General features: G+C 43.3%; 1 protein-coding gene across 2 annotated transcripts; it reads right to left on the reverse strand.

Moving 5' to 3' along the window:
- Nucleotides 1-240: 240 nt before the first annotated feature.
- Nucleotides 241-19,482, reverse strand: MCM3 (minichromosome maintenance complex component 3). 2 transcript variants are annotated; one of them, XM_074333068.1, is made up of 17 exons: nt 19,327-19,482; nt 18,154-18,266; nt 17,520-17,728; nt 16,908-17,038; nt 14,394-14,632; nt 13,381-13,489; nt 12,443-12,596; nt 11,751-11,882; nt 10,750-10,958; nt 8,655-8,829; nt 8,138-8,264; nt 7,157-7,307; nt 4,273-4,413; nt 3,190-3,293; nt 2,651-2,736; nt 2,132-2,201; nt 241-962 (listed from the first exon to the last, which is right to left on the reverse strand). In XM_074333068.1, exons 1-17 carry the CDS (start codon nt 19,402-19,404, stop codon nt 764-766), a joined length of 2,427 nt encoding a protein of 808 aa, XP_074189169.1. In that variant the 5' UTR covers nt 19,405-19,482; the 3' UTR covers nt 241-763. The 2 variants fall into 2 exon arrangements, with proteins under 2 accessions (XP_074189169.1, XP_074189170.1); XM_074333069.1 differs by lacking the exon at nt 18,154-18,266 and having other exon boundaries at nt 19,327-19,474.
- Nucleotides 19,483-20,259: the final 777 nt, after the last annotated feature.

The raw sequence follows: 20,259 nt of genomic DNA on the forward strand, positions 1-20,259 counted from the left end.
CTTACATTCACTGTCCTCCTGTGGTTAGCTATTTCAAATTGGCAGGGTTTGGTCTGTACAATTTTAACGGATAAATGCCGGTGTCACTGAGGAAAACTGCCTGAACACAAGACCTAACTCCTGAAGAGAGCACACAGCAGCATGCTGCCACCTTGTGGTGGCTTGCTACAAATGCGGGAACAGCAAATCTTGCGAACAGAGATTTCGAGAAAAAACAAAATGTGTTGTGAAGGCCATGTGCACAGTATAAAAATGGGTATGTTTATTCAACATCTTGGACACTGAGATCAAAAGCACATATTAGTCTTAACCGGTGCTATTCCAAAGAATGTTTTCTTGGCCTCTGGTTCTATCCACAGCATAAAACAACCCAAAGCCTGTTCTAGACCAAAGTGCAAGTAAAAAATAAAAGCCAACAGGCACAGAAAGTATGAGAACAACCCAGCTGTGCCCCCAAAATACTCAGGAACTCATATGCTATTTATAGCAAAGAATGGTTTGGTTTGTTTTGGGGTGGGAGTATGATCGTCTTTTGCAATGATGAGGCAATAGCCGCAGTCCTTCCCCACCTTCCTCTTGCTTTACCTCCTGGCAGCTTTCACTCCCAAAGCGTCCACCGAACCCTCATTCAGCTTCATCACGTGTCCCTCAACTTCAGTTCAATTAAACACTGTTATTCAGGGAATAAAGGCCAAGACCGACACTGGGGGTGGGGGCCCTGGGGAAGCTTCCTTGGCAGAGCCCCAAGTTCAGAGACGAGGCCTCAGATGAGGAAGACGATGCCCTCGGACACCATGACCTGGTTGTCATCCTGCATCGTGCTCAGCGCTGCCTGGATCTCCTCTGGAGAGAAGGGCTGTTCCTCGTCCCGGTTGACAGATTCTGTGAGGCGAGTCATGCCCACCGACTGTGCGTGAGCTTCCCGGAACACCTCCAGGAGAGCCACTTTGAATGCCTTCAACCTGCCCAAGACAGGAAAAACAGGTGGGGGAAAAGTGAACAAGCCCAAATGCTTTCAGGCAAGATCTACGCTGGGAAAACCCAAGGTGTCAGAATCCTGTACAGCCGCCCCCCTATATACACATAAACACAGCTGCCTCTGATGGCTGCGCCGGGCCTGAGTTTCCTCCTTTAAAGTTAAACCGTTGTATTACAGAGCTTCCTAACACATTGAGAAATAACAGCATTTTAAAATCAAGAGGGTTTTCACAGTGTATCCACTTTGGCATTTCCATATATTGTTGGTAAAAACGTAAACTAGGATTGCACCTTTGGGAGGCAATTTAGCAACATGTACTAAAATTTTAAAGTGCATACCCTTTGATGCAGGGAGTCTACTTTTAGAAACTAACCTTACAGCTACACTTGCACAAGTGTATAGTGACCAATATGAGAATGTTTTACTGTAAACAGATTTATGGAACCTAAATGTCCATCATTAGAAAACACAAGTAAAACTTTACACAGATGTACTATGGAAACCCCGCAGTCATTAAAAACAGATTTTTCTGAGCTGATTCAGAAAGTGCTTTCAGATATAGCTCATTCAATGACTGCTTCTGGGAAGTGAAACTATAATTGATTTTAATGTTTTTTACTAAATATTTTTCAATGTTTCAAATTTATTCAGTAAACATATTGTGCCGGGTGTGTGTATGTTTAGGTATTAACATAAAAAAGCAAATCTTAGCCATGGAGTTTCTTTGGGGCCCAGTAAATATAAAATTTATAGCTAAAACCATTTCTGAACTCTAGTGGTAAAAATCCATCTCAAAACAAATGACAATTCAGTGAGAAAAATATGTATCTCCCACTGAGAAAAACCAAAGGTTACAGGAAGACAAATTATCCTGGCTCTAAGACTTTTCCTGACCTCGCGAGGACATCAGATTTAAAATTTCTACAGAAAGTTATTTATAAAGCAAGTGGTATAGCATAAGAACTAGAATTCTGTCTTTTACAAACTGTCTTTTAACTTTTTTTAAGTGTAAAATTATAATCAAAATGTAAAATTTTTTAAAAATCCTTGGGACGCTACTTTTGAGCTCTATTGATAAGCAGCTTGTTTCGTACCCTCCCTCAGAAGAAATCCTTGTTATCAGCAGTATGTGGAATTAACTTCCCTACTCACCTGGATTCACTCAACTCCACCTTCTGGGATTCCTTGGTCTCCTGTGAGTCCGCTGTCTTTGGAGTGTGCACTGTAGAGGATAAATGGTTGCAGGCAGTGGGGAGACACGGTGAAGCCATTTGCACAAACAGCAGAGCAGTGATGTTCTCTCCACTCCCCCCCCCCCCCCCACTGAGCCTGCTGAACACCATTTCCTAGGGTTCTGTTGGGGCCAGGCAGGGCAATTAAGAGAAATCTCCAATGAATGAACAATGTAAGAATGGAGTCAGGCAGGAGACCCTCCACATACGCTTACACCAGACTTGGCAAAGAGCACAATTCATAAAGGAGGGAAGCAAACAACTGAGCAAAGCTTCTGTTCCAAAGTTATACTGTGGGTTTCCTAAGGCTCTCGAGACAAACTTCTTGGACACAGGGCTCCAAACAGAGCCAAATGGGAGGCCACCAAAACATGCAGTGCAGTTTAAGAGTCAGGAGTCAAAGGAACACCTGCCTTATCAGTAGGGGACATGCTCTTACCTTGAGGCATTTCCCCCTCGGTGTCACTGAAGTCATAGGGGTCATATGATTCCCCATCCTTGGCTCCCGAGTGACGAGTCTTCCTCCTAAAATACCCACAGTAGTTAAAAAGAAAAGCTTTGGCGAGTCCCACCCTGTGCCTCTGACCATGGAAAACACTAACTAGAACCATTTACAATCAAAGTGAAACACTAGGCCCAGGCCTGTATAAACTTACTTTTCCTGCTTCACAATGCTTTTTCCCTTACCAATTCAACCACAGGCCTGACAGGAACAAATAATCTTGAGGGAAAAAATCCGAAATGTAATATTCAAAAACTTCTGAGTGGGTGACTGCTCCTGCTGTTCATCAATTCTTTAGCAGGAAAGAGGTCAAAAGCATCACGCTTAGGACAAGAGAGGGCTCGCTCATTCTGCCGTTTGCCCCGTTACCTTCCTTCTCAAACCCTGCAGGTCTAGTGAAGAACCTGATCCACCCTCCCCCCTCCCCCAGCCCTAACTGGAGTCTGTGTCTCTCATGTCTCTTTGCCCCACCTTACCTCTTCCTCTTCTGTTCTTGGTCCTCCTGGCTTTTCTCCTCTTCATCTTCTGTCTCTGATTCATCCTCATGTTGCTTCTTACGTTTCTTCTCCTTTTCCAGTACCTAGGACCACGCCATGTATGTGTGGGCGGGAGAGGTCACTGACGCCAGGGAACTGAATAAAGAACTCTGAAGTCCCTTCTGCACCATCAGCAGAAATAATGTCAACAGGTCTAATGACTCACCTAACCTCTCTTCTCCCCAAGTTCCAGGACCAGGGGACAGGTTGCTACCCATCTTTAAAAAGTCTGGGTGGTGTGTGTGCTCACTGCCTTTCACACAGTAAGTACTCAGTCAGTGTTTACTGAATAAAGGGATAAATTTTAAAAAAAGAAAAAAGAAAAAGTCCAGCCCATAGGGGTTAAGTGGGAAACAATTCATTTCTTTATAAATCAAGTGCTTAATTTAAGACTACCCCCACCCTAGCAAAGAGAAACAGCCAAAAATGTTCATCAGACCCACAACCAAACAACAAAGGGCTACAATTCGCCAGGCTGGTGGATAGGGGTTGGGGGCAATGAGAAAAAGGGAGTCAAGGTTTCAAGGCTTGGTCCCTAAAATGACAGAGATGTAATGTCACAAACAGATATAGAGAAACAGGATGAGATGCAAGTTTGAGAGTTCTACTTTTGACCTGAGTTTTGGAGGTACCAATAGGACACCTGAAGAGACTGCCAAGGGGAAAGTAGAGGGACGAGGAAAATTATCAATGGCGAGCCTTTGGGAACACCTACAAGGAAGCAGGGATAGACAGAGAAGCAAGGAAGGTACAGCACCTCAATTAAACCAGCATCTCTGGGACCTCTCGGGGCTCTGGCATGGGGATTTTAAAGCTCTCCAGCTAGTTCTCACATGCAGCCGGTACCGAGAACCACCGGGGCTCCAGGTCCCAGAGAAAGGAGAGAGGCTGGCTGAGCACTGGCAGACAGATGCCGCTTTGTGCTGGCGACCCACACACAGGCGGCAGATATGGGGGCTGTGAGGCCTAAGCACCAGCGATGTACTCAGAAGAACCTCTCACCACAAGCATCTGAACCCTCACCTTCTTGAAGTAAGCGTACTGGACCAGCTCCACAGCCTCCTCTGCGTCCTGCAGGTCCACAGTCTTGCTCATGCGGGCCTTGGCATGGGCCGTGGACAATCGGATCAGAGTTTCCAACGTCCGGGCAGTAACTGGAGATGTCTAGGGAAGAAAACAAGAGGATTGCTTACCCAGAATTATACATTTTCCTTAGGCATGCCCATCATTCCCAATGCACAGAAAATAATGACACAACCGGAAAAGCTCTAAGAAGTCCAAGCAAAGGACAGAGCTCTGTAGTCCCTATAACGACCATTTAAAATTCTGAAAGATGAAAATTATCAGGGAAATATATGTGAGAGTGTGGAGGGAAGGAGGAAGTGAACAGGGAAGAAAAATCAGGCATCTTACAGCTGGAAAGGCAAAAGCCTAGACAAAGTACAAAAGTGAAGGCCCACAATGCACCAAGAACTTTGCTTTTGTGTTCCTTGTGTATTTAACTCTTCATTACTTGGAGAAGTTTTATAGGTGAGGAAAATGGAACTTGAAGGCTTCAAGTAATTTGTCCAAGGTCACACACCAAGGGAGGGGTGGGAAAGAGGTCATCAGACGACAAATTTTTAAAAGTTGGATAAACTGACTTAAGTCCAAAAGAGGAGAACTCTGACATGTTACCAACTGGTTCTCACGGGGTGGATGTACGCCAAACGGGGCTGCCTTTATCTTTTTAGAATGCTATTGTCCAAATGGCATCCCTGGCCTGAGGAATCAGAATGTCTGTGTTTAGGACTACGCATGTGTACTTTCAAGTTCCAGGTGATGCTGATGTGTCCTCCTCATTAAGCATCCCTCATATTAGCCTACCTTCTCATTATTTTATGAATAAGGAAACTGTGACCTGAGAGGTGAACGGATTTGTGCCAGGTCCAAAAGTTAGCTGAAGGGATCAGAACAAAGGGTTAGTTCTATCACACCTTCCCGTCTCCCACTGTATGATGGTCACTTCTACTTTCTACTTTCAAGTTTTCAAAATTCCCATTTACACCCAATCTGACATTCAAAAACATATATATTCACATTTAAATAAGTTTACCAAATCTTTTAATGATTTCGTACCAGAGTCTGGAGGTTAAACACTCCATTATAAGCTCCAATTGGTGTATTATGTTCAATGAGAAGGCCTTTTAGAAGTTATGTGAACGTGTTCACATTAATGGGAGAAACAGTTAAAAAAGAAAGGGGGCTATTTAATTTGAAGACAATTCACACGAAATCTCCAGAAAACAAAATTGAGACTCAAGGATAGAAGTCATGGGGAAGCAGGTTTAAGCTCAGTAAATGGAAGAGTAGTCTAACATTTCAAAGAAGTGATGTACTTGGCATGCTGTCACTGGAGGTATCAAGGAAGTGCTAGCAGGACTTCCAGAAGATCTGAACTCCTGTCCTCAGTGTGAGCCCATGATGATCTGGGACCATGTCTAAATCTACAATGCATTTGGGCGGTTGGTTGGCTCAGTTGGTTACAGCGCAGTGCTCATAACACCCAGGTCGCCGGTTCAATTCCCACATGGACCAGTGAGTTGTGCCCACCACAACCACATTGAAAACAATGACTCCACAACTAGATTGAAAAAAAAAAACAATGACTTGACTTGGAGCTGATGGGTCCTGGAAAAAAACACTGTTCCCCAATATAAAAATAAATTAAAAATAAATTTAAAAACAAAAAAAATAAATCTACATCGCATGATCAGAGTTTTAGACTTGGGTCTTTCTTTGTGAAATCCTTTATGAACTAAACTGTCCCAAAAGATTCAGATAAATTCATAGGTTGGTATGTTAGGTTTCTAGAAATAGCTCTGGAAAACCAACACAATCGCCAACTCCTACTCATCTGTCAAAGTCCAGTTCTAATATCAGACTCTCTGGGAATCTTTTCCTGACGTTCATATCTTCCGGAAAGTCTAAAGGAAAAATTAATAGCTTCTTCATCTGTACTCCAATAGTCTTTCACAGTCAGTCCTTTTTAGGTATTACACTGTGGCAAATGTATACACATTTTAAGAAACAAAGCATATAAACCAAAAACAAAAGAACAAAACAAACAAATGAGAAACAAAAGGTCATAGACACAGACAATGGTTTAGTGGTTACCAGAGGGTAAGGGGGGAGGCGGGTGGTAGACGAGGGTAAAGGGGATCAAATATATGGTGATGGACGGAGAACTGACTCTGGGTGGTGAACACACAATGGGATTTATAGATGATGTAATACAGAATTGTACACCTGAAATCTATGTAACTTTACTAACAATTGTCACCCCAATAAACTTCAATTGAAAAAAATAAGGAAAAACACTATTAAAATTGTAATACAATGAATGACGCTAGCATTCATTTGATTAATGCCATCTTTTGCGTGAACGTCATACTACATACACATTGCTACCATAATTCAATTCTATTTCGAAAATACAGGTAAAATCTCTTAAACTGTGTTCATTTTTTGGCACCCCCCCAGTATGAATATATAATCTTTCCACCTATCTTTCTGCCTCCCCACCCCAAATCTGAATTCTTTGAGGGCAGCTCTTAGTTTAACACTGCATGTGAGAATAGACTAATTCCGTTCCCAGCAGTCACTCATATGTTTGCTGAATGGATCACAACTTCTGGAGGCCAATCTGAAATAATCAGATACATGTTATCTCTGGGGTTTCGCATTTCATTTTCCTTTGTGAAAGGAAATGTTTAAAATTGTGTCAGAAAGCCCTTCAGATCAGAAAGGAAAAGCTAAGGAATCATCACTAAGTTAAAATGCTTTCAGAGCTCCCAGATGGTAGGGACTGCTTCCCCAGTTAAATACTTAAGGGACCTCCAGGGCCATCTTCCCCTTGGGGACTCACCCTTGCGGTGTCCGAGCTCATGCTGTCTTGGCTGCGCAGGCGTGAGTACTCTTCTGCAATGTAGGTGGCTGACTCCTGTGTTAGGACAGGCTTGATGATTTTGGCCACGTGGATGTACTTCTTCATGAACGCTGCACTCACCATCTTCTCCCTGGACCCACACACAGTGCATTCCACTTCCCTGCCACAGCCCAGCACCTGCCTGGGACAGTGGCTGTGCCTCTCCTCAGAGAAGTTAAGGTGAAGTGGCAAAGCCGATACAGCCTAGCATCCATTATCATAAATCTCATTTATAGGGAATATGTACAAGGCCCCTTCACATATTTTTTTAAATTCTATAGGGATCACTCAGGTATTATTTTGAAACAGAAAGTTTAGGTGTTTTTTTTGCCACACTTTATTAAAAGTGGGAAAACTGGCTCAGAGATGCTTAAGTATACTCAAATTCAGTTTTCTGACTCCAAATTCTGTTCTTAAACCAACAGGTTTGAAGATTATGTTATGCTTCCTACTGCACCATGGTCGAAGACAGAGGTATAAGATCTCACATTTCATGCTTTGAGCACCTGATCACAGATTCCCTTTATTCAAATCCACTTGCAAAGCCTCCATTACTTGCTATCTACTGACCCTTCACCGGAACTCAACATAAATGACTACATGACTCATGCACTCCTTCATGAGGATGAAATCACACGCACCATGGGTTAGGAATGTGATAAGGCCACCCGATTTTAGGAAAAGATCAGAACCTAAGCATAATCACCCACAAACACTCACAAGGCAACTGGTCAGGAAGAAGGTATCTGTGGATCCAGAAAAGAGAACAGGCCCCCATAGTTATGCCTCCAAGCACGATCTTGGCCTGGACAGCATACACACATACACATGCTCCGACATGCGACAACAGTAGATATAAACGTGCTCTAATGTGACACAAATCTCAGGTTCCCTCAAGGGACGAGTATAAGAAATGCTCACTTTTTCTTCCTGTTCCCATGAAGAAGACTGTCGTGCTTCTCATAAACCTGGGTGTCCTGATGGTCTTCCTGGCTAAAGTTGGGATCATCTGTGGCCAGGATATCTACAGCACTACCCAAAGGCATAGCTAAAAAGAAAAAAAAACCCAAGGTGAGAGAAAGGAGGGTAAGAAAGAGCTTAACCCAGGGAAAACTGCTTCTTCTATAGCACAGCAAGGGAAGAGAGACAAGACTCATAAAGCATGGACCCAGAAGGAAACAGACAGGGGACTCCCACCAGTAAGGAGGGTAGCACCACCTGGCCCACAGAAGATGCTCAAAGCTGTTCCCAGACCCAGAAACGGACAAAAGACACACCTTAGGATAACCTCCACTGAGCAAGAAGCAGTGGCCAGACAGGCAAGGGCACCTTCAGTTTCAACCCAAAAACTGCAACACCCACGGCCCCCTGGGTGGGGCCTGAGATAAGGGCATCTGTTCCGGTTCCCTTCCCTTCCTTACTCTTCAAATGGCCTCACCATCACCATCCTGCTCCCCGGGTGTCCTGTAACGGTGCATCCTGAGTACGTGGTCCGAGATCTCCCGGTCCTGCTCAGGGTCCATCTGATCCAGCATGATGAAGAGCAAGTCGAATCGGGACAGCAGTGAGTCCTGCAGCCCAATGTTCTCCATGGGAGTCTTGTACTGGTCATACTGGGGACACACGAAGAAAAGGAAAATCAGTAGGAAGGACAGGAGGCTGGACGGATTCTGGGAGTGAGAACAGAAGACTAGACCTTAAAAAGAAAACCAATCAGAAGAAGTGAAATAAAGTATTTTAAAGCTATTAAAATACTTAATTCATCTCTTCTACCTGCAACCCTTCTCTAACTGAAGCTCAGGTGACTTGAGGGGACTCAAGGCCCCACCTCTGTCCTTCCAAGCAAACTGCCTCACCAAGCTTAGAAGCCTCCAACAGGCTGAGCCTGGGTCTAAAAACCAGCCTCCTCCATCCCAAGCCTCATTCTGCTCCTCTCATTCCCACGGCAGGACCAGCCCTGAAAGATGACTCCCTCTCCCTTCCTTACCTGTTATAAAGACAGGGTAAGCTGGCTAATCCAGAAGCACTTGGAAACTTTGGAGTCCCTTACTCAGAAGGTAACGAGTAGAATCTCAACAGAAATGGTCAATAATATACAAATTATGATGTCTTAAGGATCATGGGAGTTTTTGCCTGGGACTCAAGAACTGTTATCTTTCAATTAGGGGCCTAAAGGGCTAATGCCGACCCACCAACATGTACTTCACAGCCAGAGGGCCTGACAACCTTCTGGGTAAGATTAATAATGATCCTGACCATGTTCACATTTCAGGACTTGCCATTTTCTCCCTCCATTTCCCAGTGTAATTCTTCAGAATGATGTAAACACACGTTAGCATTAATCTGAAAACCTATGGTTCTCAACCCAGGCTATGTACTAGAAGCAACCTATGGAGCCTTTCGAAACCAGTTACCCAGAGCCCCAACCCAGAGATTTGGATTCAGAACCCCTGGGCTGGGGATCAGGCACCGTATGTTTTTTAAAAACCCACCAAAACAAGTATTCCCACATACTGTGGAATCATAAATTGCCAGAGCACAGCATGAGCTTTGGGTTCAAATCCTGCCTCTTGCTATTTTCCAGTTTGTGACTGTTGAGCAAGTTACTTAAAACTGTTACGCTTCCATTCTATCATCTGTAAATGAGGAAAATAACTACCTACCTTACTGGGTTTTTGTGAGGATGAAGGAATTGGTAAACATAAAGCATTTGTAAGTATTAGTTAGTAGTATTATTATGGTATAATCTTCAAAGGGGACAATTTGGCAATCTCTACCAAAATAAAAATGCACGTAACTCTTAATCCAGTAATTACATTGCTAAGAATTCACCACACAGGTATATTCCCAAATGCATGACAAAACATACATAAATAGATGTTCGTTGCAGCTTCATTCATAACAGCAGGGAGGAAAAAAGGGAAAATACCAATTGCCCATCAAATGGAAACTAGTTAAACAAATTATTATAAATCCATACTAGGCAGCTGTTTTTTTAGAAAAGGCAAAACTCAGCAAAATCCCAAACGGGATAAATATAAAAGATTACAGCTAACCATGTCATACTAAAAACCAAAGATAGATAGCATGCTGGTACATGCTTAAGTTTCCTGAAAACACTCAAGAGCTGTTAGTGGCTCTCTTGGGAAAGAAATAGGAAAAGAATGGCTTTTCATTTCCATATTATATCTCTCCATTCTGTTTATAAATCCTCCTGCCTCGTGTATGTAGTACTGTCATTTTAATGTCAAGATAGGTTATCTGGGATATGAGACTGCAGGTCATTTTTTTCCTCTTTGTATTTTTAAAAAGTTATTTTAAATAAATACCTTTCCAGGGGATTCTGATGTGTATGAAGGGGTGAGGAACCATAGCCCTAAACCAAGGGCAGTTAACAAGATGATGAGTTTACTTGGTTTGGTCTTTGGCCTTTTGTTCCCCTAGTCACCTAGAATAAACTTCTCAGCCCAGTGACTCAGCAAAACTAAATGAAGGTGAGGACAATGATTATGTAAGTGCCTGATTCCACTGACCCGGCCGTACACGGGGTTGGCTGCTGCCAACACACTGCAGCGGGCATTCAGTCGAGCGTGGATGCCAGCCTTGGCGATGGTGACCCGACCCTGCTCCATCACTTCGTGGATGGCCGTACGGTCCATGTCAGACATCTTGTCAAATTCATCGATGCAAACCACGCCTCGGTCAGCCAGGACCATGGCCCCCGCTTCCAGACGGCGTTCCCCTGGGAAGAGGGGAGGTAAAGGACATGTACAGTCCAGATCGTAGGGGTTAAGGGGGAGAGATTCCCATCTCCCTCCCAGGCACCTTTCACGATCGCACATGACAATATAGTAAAGCCAGCTCCTAGAGACTTAGAGGAACCCCTGGTGGGTCACCCTCTCAAGCTCCAACCTGAACAGCTTCTCTTTGTCCCACTTTGACCCTAAGCAGCTAACCTCCGACCAACTTCCTTTACAGATTTTTCTCTCTTCATCCTCATCCTCAAATGATTTCACAACTAGATCTCTGTTCTTTTCACACTAGTCTTCAAACCCCTTCCTCTAATTTAGGAAATAGTACAATCGTCATTTTTATTTCCCTTCTAATTTGCTAAGCTTTCTCCTTTAAAACGCTTTCAAATAGCCTTCTTGGAGACATTCTTGTCAAAAAGGGCCACTTAAAGACTTAAAAACCCTGTTTCCCCCAAAATTAGACCCAGCTGGACCATCAGCTCTAATGCGTCTTTTGGAGCAAAAATTAATATAAGACCTGGTCTTATATGAATAAAATAAGACTGGGTCTTATACTGATTTTTGCTCCAAAAGACGCATTAAAACTGATGGTCCGGCTAGGTCTTATATTCGGGGAAACACGTCAATTCACCCCCTATTGCCACATACTCAGTCTTCTACTAGCCCAAACTAACCTCTCAAACTGTACCTTCCCAACACAAGCCACACCTAACGCAAGCTCAACGAGTAATGCTTGATCTCACTGCTGGACCTTTGTCAACGACCCCCACACCCTCCCTTACCTGTTTCCTGGTCTGTAGTGACAGCTGCCGTCAGACCCACTCCAGAGGAGCCTCGGCCAGTGGTGGGGATAGCCCGGGGTGCAGTGCAAAGCACATACCGCAGAAGTTGAGACTTGGCAACCGATGGGTCTCCTGTAATTGGATGGGGGCAGTGGTGACTCTCTAGGAAACTCCCCCCACCTCCCATCAGCAAATTCTGCTTTTCTAGCACAGCTCCTGACATAACAGAAATATACAGTACTAATACCGTGTTTCCCCGAAAATAAGACCTAGCCGGACCATCAGTAAAAATTAATATAAGACCCGGTTTTATATAATATAATATAAGATATAATACAATATAATACCAGGTCTTAATTATAGTAAAATAAGACCGGGTGTATGTTATTTTTTGCTCCAAAAGACGCATTAGAGCTGACGGTCCGGCTAGGTCTTATTTTGGGGGAAACACGGTAGGTGGTTAACATTATTTCCTTCACATTCCCTTTACCATTTGTGGAAGAATATATTTTAGATCTATAAACCAGGAAACTCAGAAATGATATTAATAAAGATTCATTTTAGTCTTTTGCCCTTTGATAGGCCTGAAATACAGCCAGGTACAGAATGCCCCATCTTACAGGCACTACATTCCCAGAAACACACTCCACAAGGGAAGACCAAGAGTCTGAAGCAAATCCCTAACACCATACCTATTAGAAGAATATTGATGTCCCCACGGATGTGGCTGCCGTTTTCTAGGTCTCGCTCCACCCCTCCCAGGAGCAAGCAGAGGATTGCCTTCTTGACATAGTCATGCCCGTGGATACTTGGGGCCAAGGACTTGGCCAGCTGGTCAAAGATATCCTGCAGGAGGAGTAACCAGTGACGTGAAAAGCCTAGTGAGAATCGGTGGGATATGGCTGAACCCCACTTTATTCTTTAGCCTACAGAAAATGTTTGAAGAAATACACAAGCCAGATACTGTTTCTAATCATGAAACAAATCATATTAATCAGACCATTACCAACAGATACAGAAGAAGCCAAGATTCCAAAACTTGCTTAGAGATTTAATCGTTAAGGAAAAAAAATGATCCCTGATTGAAACTTAAATGTTTATTTTTATACTCTCCATTGATGTTAATCAATAAATTATCTTAATTTTTAAGCCAGAAAAAGTATTTCCAGGTTCAAAACATTTTAGGTTTAGTAAGAATGTATACTGTACTTTAGCAGTAACTTTTATCACACATGCATGTATTTTGTCCATTCTAAATGTGGGCATTGTCTTCAAAAAGAAAGAAATTGGAGGACTAAAACAAAAATAATGTAAAATTTTAAATTTAAGTACCAATGTATCACTAATGTCTTCAGTAAAGAAGACATTACTATTCTAATATTTGTATTAGGTTCACTTAGCAGCCCAGCAGGTCTCATTCAGCCCAGCACAACAGGAACATTAAAGAACAAACAGCAAAAACACCATTTTACTTGCTGACTGGGTCAAAACTAAAAGCTAGCACCAAATACTTCAGAGGAAAATCCTTGAACCCCCCCCCTGCTCCAGTACAAAGACAACTGACAACCATGTTCAAATACAACCCGTACAAATCCATCCCCACCCTCAAATCCCTAAAGGACACCCAGACCTTGGAACGCGTTTTACTGAACTTCTTGATCTTGGCTATATCCTCAGCAGAGAATGAAGGTTGAATGTCCTTGCTCATTTGCTTCACATTACAGGCAATCAGGACGGTCCTGAGACAAAGAGGAGAATTAAGAGAAAGCCTGATATACTATTCTGCCATAAGAAAAGATTAAATAGTGCTATTTGTGACAACATGGATGGATCTTGACATTATTATGCTAAGTGAAATAAGTCAGACAGAAAAAGTTGAGAACCATATGGTTTCACTGATGTGTGGTATATAAAACTGAAAACAACAAAGGAACAAGACAAACAAGTGAAGAAATAAAAACTCATAAGACACAGACAATAGTTTAGTGGTTACCAGAGGGTAAGGGGGGAAGGCGGTGGTAGATGAGGGTAAAAGGGATCAAATATATGGTAATGGAAGAACTGTCTCTGGGTGGTGAACACACAATGTGATATATAGGTGATGTATTACAGAAATGTACACCTGAAAGCTATGTAACTTTACTAGCAAGTGTCACCTCAATAAACTTTAATTAAAAAAAAAAGAGCCTGGTATTTTCAATTCCTAACCTCAGAGTCTTTCAGGCTAATAATCTAGAACAACAAATTGAAAAAAACGAAAAGAAAAAAAAAGCTGTTTGGAATTCAACAACTGATTCTCTCTTCATCCATGACCTAAATATGCTGACGGTGCATCATCTCAGGAGTTTATCTCCTGCGGACCCACAGAGCTTCAGACAGGAGTGTGCATGGGAAGAAGGTGGGACTATGTGAGAAACTCCCAGGTAAGCCATGAGGCTATAGTCATATCACCAGTAACTTCCACTTTCCGTGTAAGACAGTATGACCAGTTCTATCTGATAGGAAAAAGGCACCCCCACCTCCCAAGCAGGGAGAGTGCTCCATCTGTTACAACTCTCCTGAATATGCCAAACAGAAAACAGAATACTATCAGACATGGAAGCTGCCAGCAGCATTCCAAACACTTCATGACTGACCCTTTACCTGAAGGTGCCTGAGGTGTAGCCTCCCTTCTTGCCAGGAAGGCAACGGTAGGTCCCCACCACCTGGACTCGGTCACCGGGCTTCACTTTGTCCACCAAGTCATCATCCAGGATGACATCCACAGAGCGGGGAAGCTGGCCGGCAGGGGCCTTCTCCGGCATCTCCTGGATGGTGATGGTCTGGTGGTCCTTGTAGACAGAGAGGCCATATTCTGTCTCAAGGGGATTGTTTTCCTCATCCTAGAAAAAGCACACAGACAAGCAGAGTTTTCTCAGCTCTGTCTTAGAAATACCACACTCATGTGTTGTAGGAAACAGATATCATTTGGAGATGACTTCATGAGATTTTAGATTCCAGGAACAAAAGCCAAATGTTTTCTCTAGCTCTTCCAACCTTATCTGTTGTAATAACCAACCACCTAAATGGAAGAGGCAATCTTTAGTCTGACGGGACCATGGCTATATTAACATCTAAATTAAGATTCTTACCTCCCTTACTAAAGCTGAATATATGCTTATTGTGCCGCAGTATTTTCACTCCTAGTAATACCCAACAGAAACATTCACCCAAAGTCATGTACTACTAAGTTCACAGCAGCACTATTCCTAACAGCCAAAATTTAGACAATATCCAAATGCCAGCTACACAGTGGTTAAATAAATGTAGTATATTCACATAATTGAATTCTAGACAGCAGTGAAAATGTATGGAACACACCTATACACAACATGGATGAATCTCACAAACAGAAGCCAACGCAAAAGTACTTACTAGATAAAATGTAAAAATAGGCAAAAGTAACCTATGCTGTTAGACGTCAGGGTACTCAAACAGCAGTGTGGGCTCTCAGGGGGGACTTCTGATTGCTAGTAAGGTTCTAGTTCCTGTTTTGGATGCTGATCTTACAGGTATACTCAGCTTCTGAAATTTCATCAAGCTGTACACTTCTGTGAGCCTTCCTATATGTATATTAAAACTTCAGTAAAAACACTTTTAAAGTTTCACTTCCTTGGTATTTAATTTTCCAAAAAAACACAATCACTATCACTTATTGAGTGCTTACTATGTACAAAACACTGTGCTATTACCATGGAATTGTTTCATGTAACCTTCACAACTCAGCAAAGCAGGCATTTTCCACGTTTTACAACAGATTAAAAAAATGAGGCTGGGATTGGTTCAACAAGTTCCCTCAGACATCACACCGTAAGTGGCAGAGCCAGGACTTGAGGCAGGTGGCACTCCAAAACCCAGGCTTGGAAGCACCACACTGGACACTTCCAGGAGACGTGGTCCAGTAAATTTCACGGCTCAAGTAAAGAAGCCTGGCCACAGTAATCGGCAGAACAGTACTCCTTGAGTACTTCCTGGAGAAGAAATTCTAGCACGTAGGATTCCAGAGAGCCTAGGAGTCTAGGAAATGCAACTGGCCTGACAGTAAAGACACAGGTTCCTGTCCTTAGGGTCATCACTAACTGGGACCATAAGCAAGTCACTTAACCTCTGAACCTCAACACATCATCTGGAGGGACACAAAAGGATTCCAAAGTAAGTTTCTGTTATAATGCTCAGATACCCCTCCTTGTTTTTTGTGGTTTATGATTCCTCCACAAGTTGGCAAAATTGAAGGACTGGGTCTTCTGTATAACTGTGTCCTCCAGGGTGCCTAACAATTCTTTGGATGTAGTAGCTCTCAATTAAAATTTGTGATATGGGGACAGGTATTCTCTCATAGAATCAGTTCAGACATCAAGTAATCAATATTAATCATCTTCTTTTGTCTCATTAAAGTCTCGCATCATCCTCAATTCAAACTGCACACTAAGAATAAAACCATTTCCTATAGTCAACCTTCTCTTAAACCTGCAGTAAAATACCTGCAAAAAGCACATAGTAACATTACACGTTTTTCCATATTACTTTAAGTAATTATAAAATTACATGATTATAACTTTGATAAAAGATTGCCATAGATTAGATGACTTTTTTCCTTCTTTCAACCCTTCCATAATTTTCTTAATTTTCTAAAGTGAATATTTATTATTTCTTTTCAAAACGTGAGCTTTCCATATTAAGCTCTGGCTAGCAATCAAACTTTCCTTTAGGTTAATGCTTACTTGTCACCCTACCTACTTTTAGAAGACTTCAAATATTACCCAATTACTTGCATTTTTTAATCTTTTTCTGTTTTTTAAAACATAGCAAACTTTTTTTGTTGTTAACTTTTATTTATTTTAAGTATATTATTCCAGGACCCATCAGCTCCAAGTCAAGTAGTTGTTTCAATCTAGTTGTAGAGGGCGCAGCTCACAGTGGCCCATGTGGGGATCGAACAGGCAACCTTGTTGTGAAGAGCACCCCGCTCTAACCAACTGAGTTAAGCGGCAGCCCCCATTTATCATGTTGTTATTACCTGTTTTAACCCAGAAAATACATTATTAGATCCAACTACGCATTAAAACAGGTATCTTTGAATACAACCTCCAAGAGGCCCAATCAATTCACTCCCCTCACCTTGGTGGGATAGATAGAGCTGGAGGGAAAGGCCACCAGGGTGGTGAGATCCGAATAACGTCGCTCTATGGTCTTCTTGGTAGCAGGACAGTAGTGGACACTGCGGACAACTTTGGGACGAACTAGAGAGCCTAGGAATGTAAAACATGCATATACAGTCATCCAACTCGATAGTGATAGAAGTGGGATCTAACACAGGCAAGCCCATGACGACTCCAAATACTATTCCTCCAACTAGTTTCAGCTGTTTCAATAATACTTGTCATTTGTTTCTTTTTATATTTATATCACCATGTCCATGTAAAACTTTAAATACAACTGATACCAACTAAGAAATAGATGTTCAGGGTTAGAATGAAGAGACTGCCAATACCCAAGACTTGTCCACTCTCAGCAGAATTCATCGTTCTGCTAGCACAGGAGGGCACTCACGGTCCCCCTCACTGCTGCGCACACTCGGAGCTCCTCCAAGTTTCACCCCATAATTTCAATGCTCCATCCTTCTGAAGCCACACACTCGCGACCCAGCTCTACTCCACCTCTCCTGCTTTCCCAGCCCCTCTAAGTGTATCCCACCTCCGCTGCCTTAGACCCTTACTTTAACCCACTTACACTTAGTGACAATGCCCTCCACACAGACTACACAGCTAAGGAAGCAGGAAGTAAGAGTCCGGGGAGAGACATGCTTGGAGCCAAAGCTGCCCTCCAATCCTATGTAGAACTCCTCATACTGCTTCGCATAGGTGGCATCAATGGAGGCCACAAAATCCTTTAAAGCCCGCTGGAAGGCAACCAGCTCCTCAAAGGCATTGCTCAGGAGGCTGCAGAGGAGCAAGAGAAAGAATAATTAGGCAGGGGGCAGAACTCAAAAAAACTGACCCTCGAAACAGAAGTGGACATTCTTAGATGACCAAGAACAAGGAGTGAAAATCTAACTACTTTCTTCTGCCACCCTACAAGACTCAGGAAAATAACCAGAACTGAAGGCCAACTTCCACTCATCAAAGATGTAGAAATGATACTCAGTTAAACATGGAAGGAAGGAGAAGCTCTTGAGAGAAAAAGGCCTACCACCCACTTTGGGAAGATAAAAACATAGGAGCAGGTGAGGCAATGAGGGCTTCCAGGTCAGACATTTCATCCCGGTCCTCTCCTGAGAAGCCTGTTCCAACGCAGGAAAGAGAGAGGGGAGCAATTCTCAGTCAGAGCCAGCCAGGATGTCCCCTTGGCATCCCTTGCCACTCACCGATTAGCCCTCTTCTCATTTTTCCTGCGCAGGTCATTCACGTTTACAATCAACCGGTACTGGTTGTCATTGATCAGCTCCCGAACTTTGTTCTGATAAATTCCCTGGTCTTCCTGCAAAACAGCCACCACATATAATAGCCACCAATTCAAAACTAAGATGTTTTTAAACAGAGGCAGCTCTCACATGAAGTCACTCTCTGCGGCAGAGCTGAACCCCAATTTCTCCCATATTTTCACTCACTAGCCTCAGATTCCATAGACACTGAAAAAGGACAGTGTAGGGATTATGTCTCCCTCAAGGTCTGTGCTATTATTCCCGTTATCAATAGCTTTTCTGTATGCAGTCATTTCTCAACCTCTAATGAGGAATTAAAAGGAGCTCATAAGAAGTCTAAAAGGACAATAAATACTAACCTGGTTAAAATGTAAATCAAACGGGCTTTTAATATTCATATTAAGATAACTTTCCATTTAAAAATTGTATACAGAATGAAAATATTTAATTTCCCGATATCTGTATAATACAGAAAGTGTTCTCATATCCAGACCTAATGGAGTTGGGAGCCTTAGATATGTGTTTACAGATACAGCATCAGCAACCCTTCAAGATGCATTACCAACATCCCAAGACCTTTACCTGCGTCTCAAACATTTTTTGTCTGCATCTCACTTGGTACTGAAAAAGAATGCTGCCAAATTAGGACGTCTTTTCCTCCCAGTAGCAAGTCAGTCTCTAACACAGTACGTGGGACCCCTACAATGCCGCGGATCACTACGGTCGGACAGCAGTACTTCCCCCCACCCCACCCCCCAAATTATGAGAATCGAGAGTGATTTCGAAGAGGTCAAAGTGGGCTTTGCCACTTTGTTTGCACTTGAAGGAAACCTATCGCCTTTCGCGCGACTCCGCCATCACTTGTATTTGGAAGAAAGTCGTAAGATCGCGAAGGCTCACCTACAGGAAACCAACTATGGACTGACTCCACCGCGAAAAAATTCACAAGACCGAGATGGAAGGCTGTTGCGCCGGCCACCAGGCCTGGCGGGCCTCTACCTTTCCCCGCCGGGTCGCTGCTCGGCGTGGGGCGGCGTCACGCACGGCTTCCCTCGGCCTGTCCGCGTCCCTAGGGGCTCCCCGATCCAGAACCTCGCGACCGAGCGCCTCCCTCACCTCGTCATCCAAGAAGTCCAAGTAATCTCTCTGCGCCTCCCGCAGTTCCACATCGTCCAGTACCACGGTCCCTGCCATGCTGGCCGGCTCCAAACTGCCTCCTCGTAGCCCCGCGGCGGGTCTTCGATAACCCCGCCCCGGCGCGAAAACAGCCGAACTTTTCCCGCCACCAAAGTTACCTCAATGAAGGGGCGGGGTCTCTGGGAGGATACACACATTCTGATTGGCTGATGTGACTAGATAGTATCCAATCGAAAGCTTTTTCTTTTTCTTCTCGTTTACCAAGAGGCGCCGCGCGGCGGCGGGAAAGTACCATCCGGGCGCTCTGTTCTCTCGCGGCTCCGCCCGCGCGAGATCTGGAAGCGATCAATTCTGGGAATCGTAGTCTTCCCCCTTTTTCCGGATGTTTTGAGGATTTTTTTTCAATCTGCGGTTCCCTCACCCTCTCTCTGAAGGGTGAACCTGCTGAGCTAGGAGGTTGGATTCAAAGACTAAACGTTAGAGAATGGGGGTTTATAACAGAAGGAAATGAAAACATAAAAGCAAACGGTTTTTAAAATATGTGTTCAAATACGGTGTGCTCGATATGGTTCTTACGCAGCTGCATCCAGGGAAATACAGTGGATTTTGAGAATCTGGGGGATGGAAAACAGAATCATAGCCTCTTTGGGAAAGGTTATTTAGACGAGCAGCCCATTTGCTATCTGAATACCGTTGCTTGAAGTACCCTATAAAACCAGCAGGCTGCGGAGGAAGGTGAAGTGAAAGAAGTTTTCGGTATGTAACCCAAACCCCTAGAGATGGCCTCCTGTATTATACAAAATTTTGAACATAATAAGAACCAATCAGTAAGATACAGCGAATCTGAAATTACAATTAAAAGATAAATTGCATTTCCAAGTTTTGTTTGTTTTTATTTTTTTGCTGTTTCTT

The sequence above is a fragment of the Rhinolophus sinicus genome, linkage group LG05, assembly GCF_036562045.2.
Source record: "Rhinolophus sinicus isolate RSC01 linkage group LG05, ASM3656204v1, whole genome shotgun sequence".
Classification (NCBI taxonomy): domain Eukaryota; kingdom Metazoa; phylum Chordata; class Mammalia; order Chiroptera; family Rhinolophidae; genus Rhinolophus; species Rhinolophus sinicus.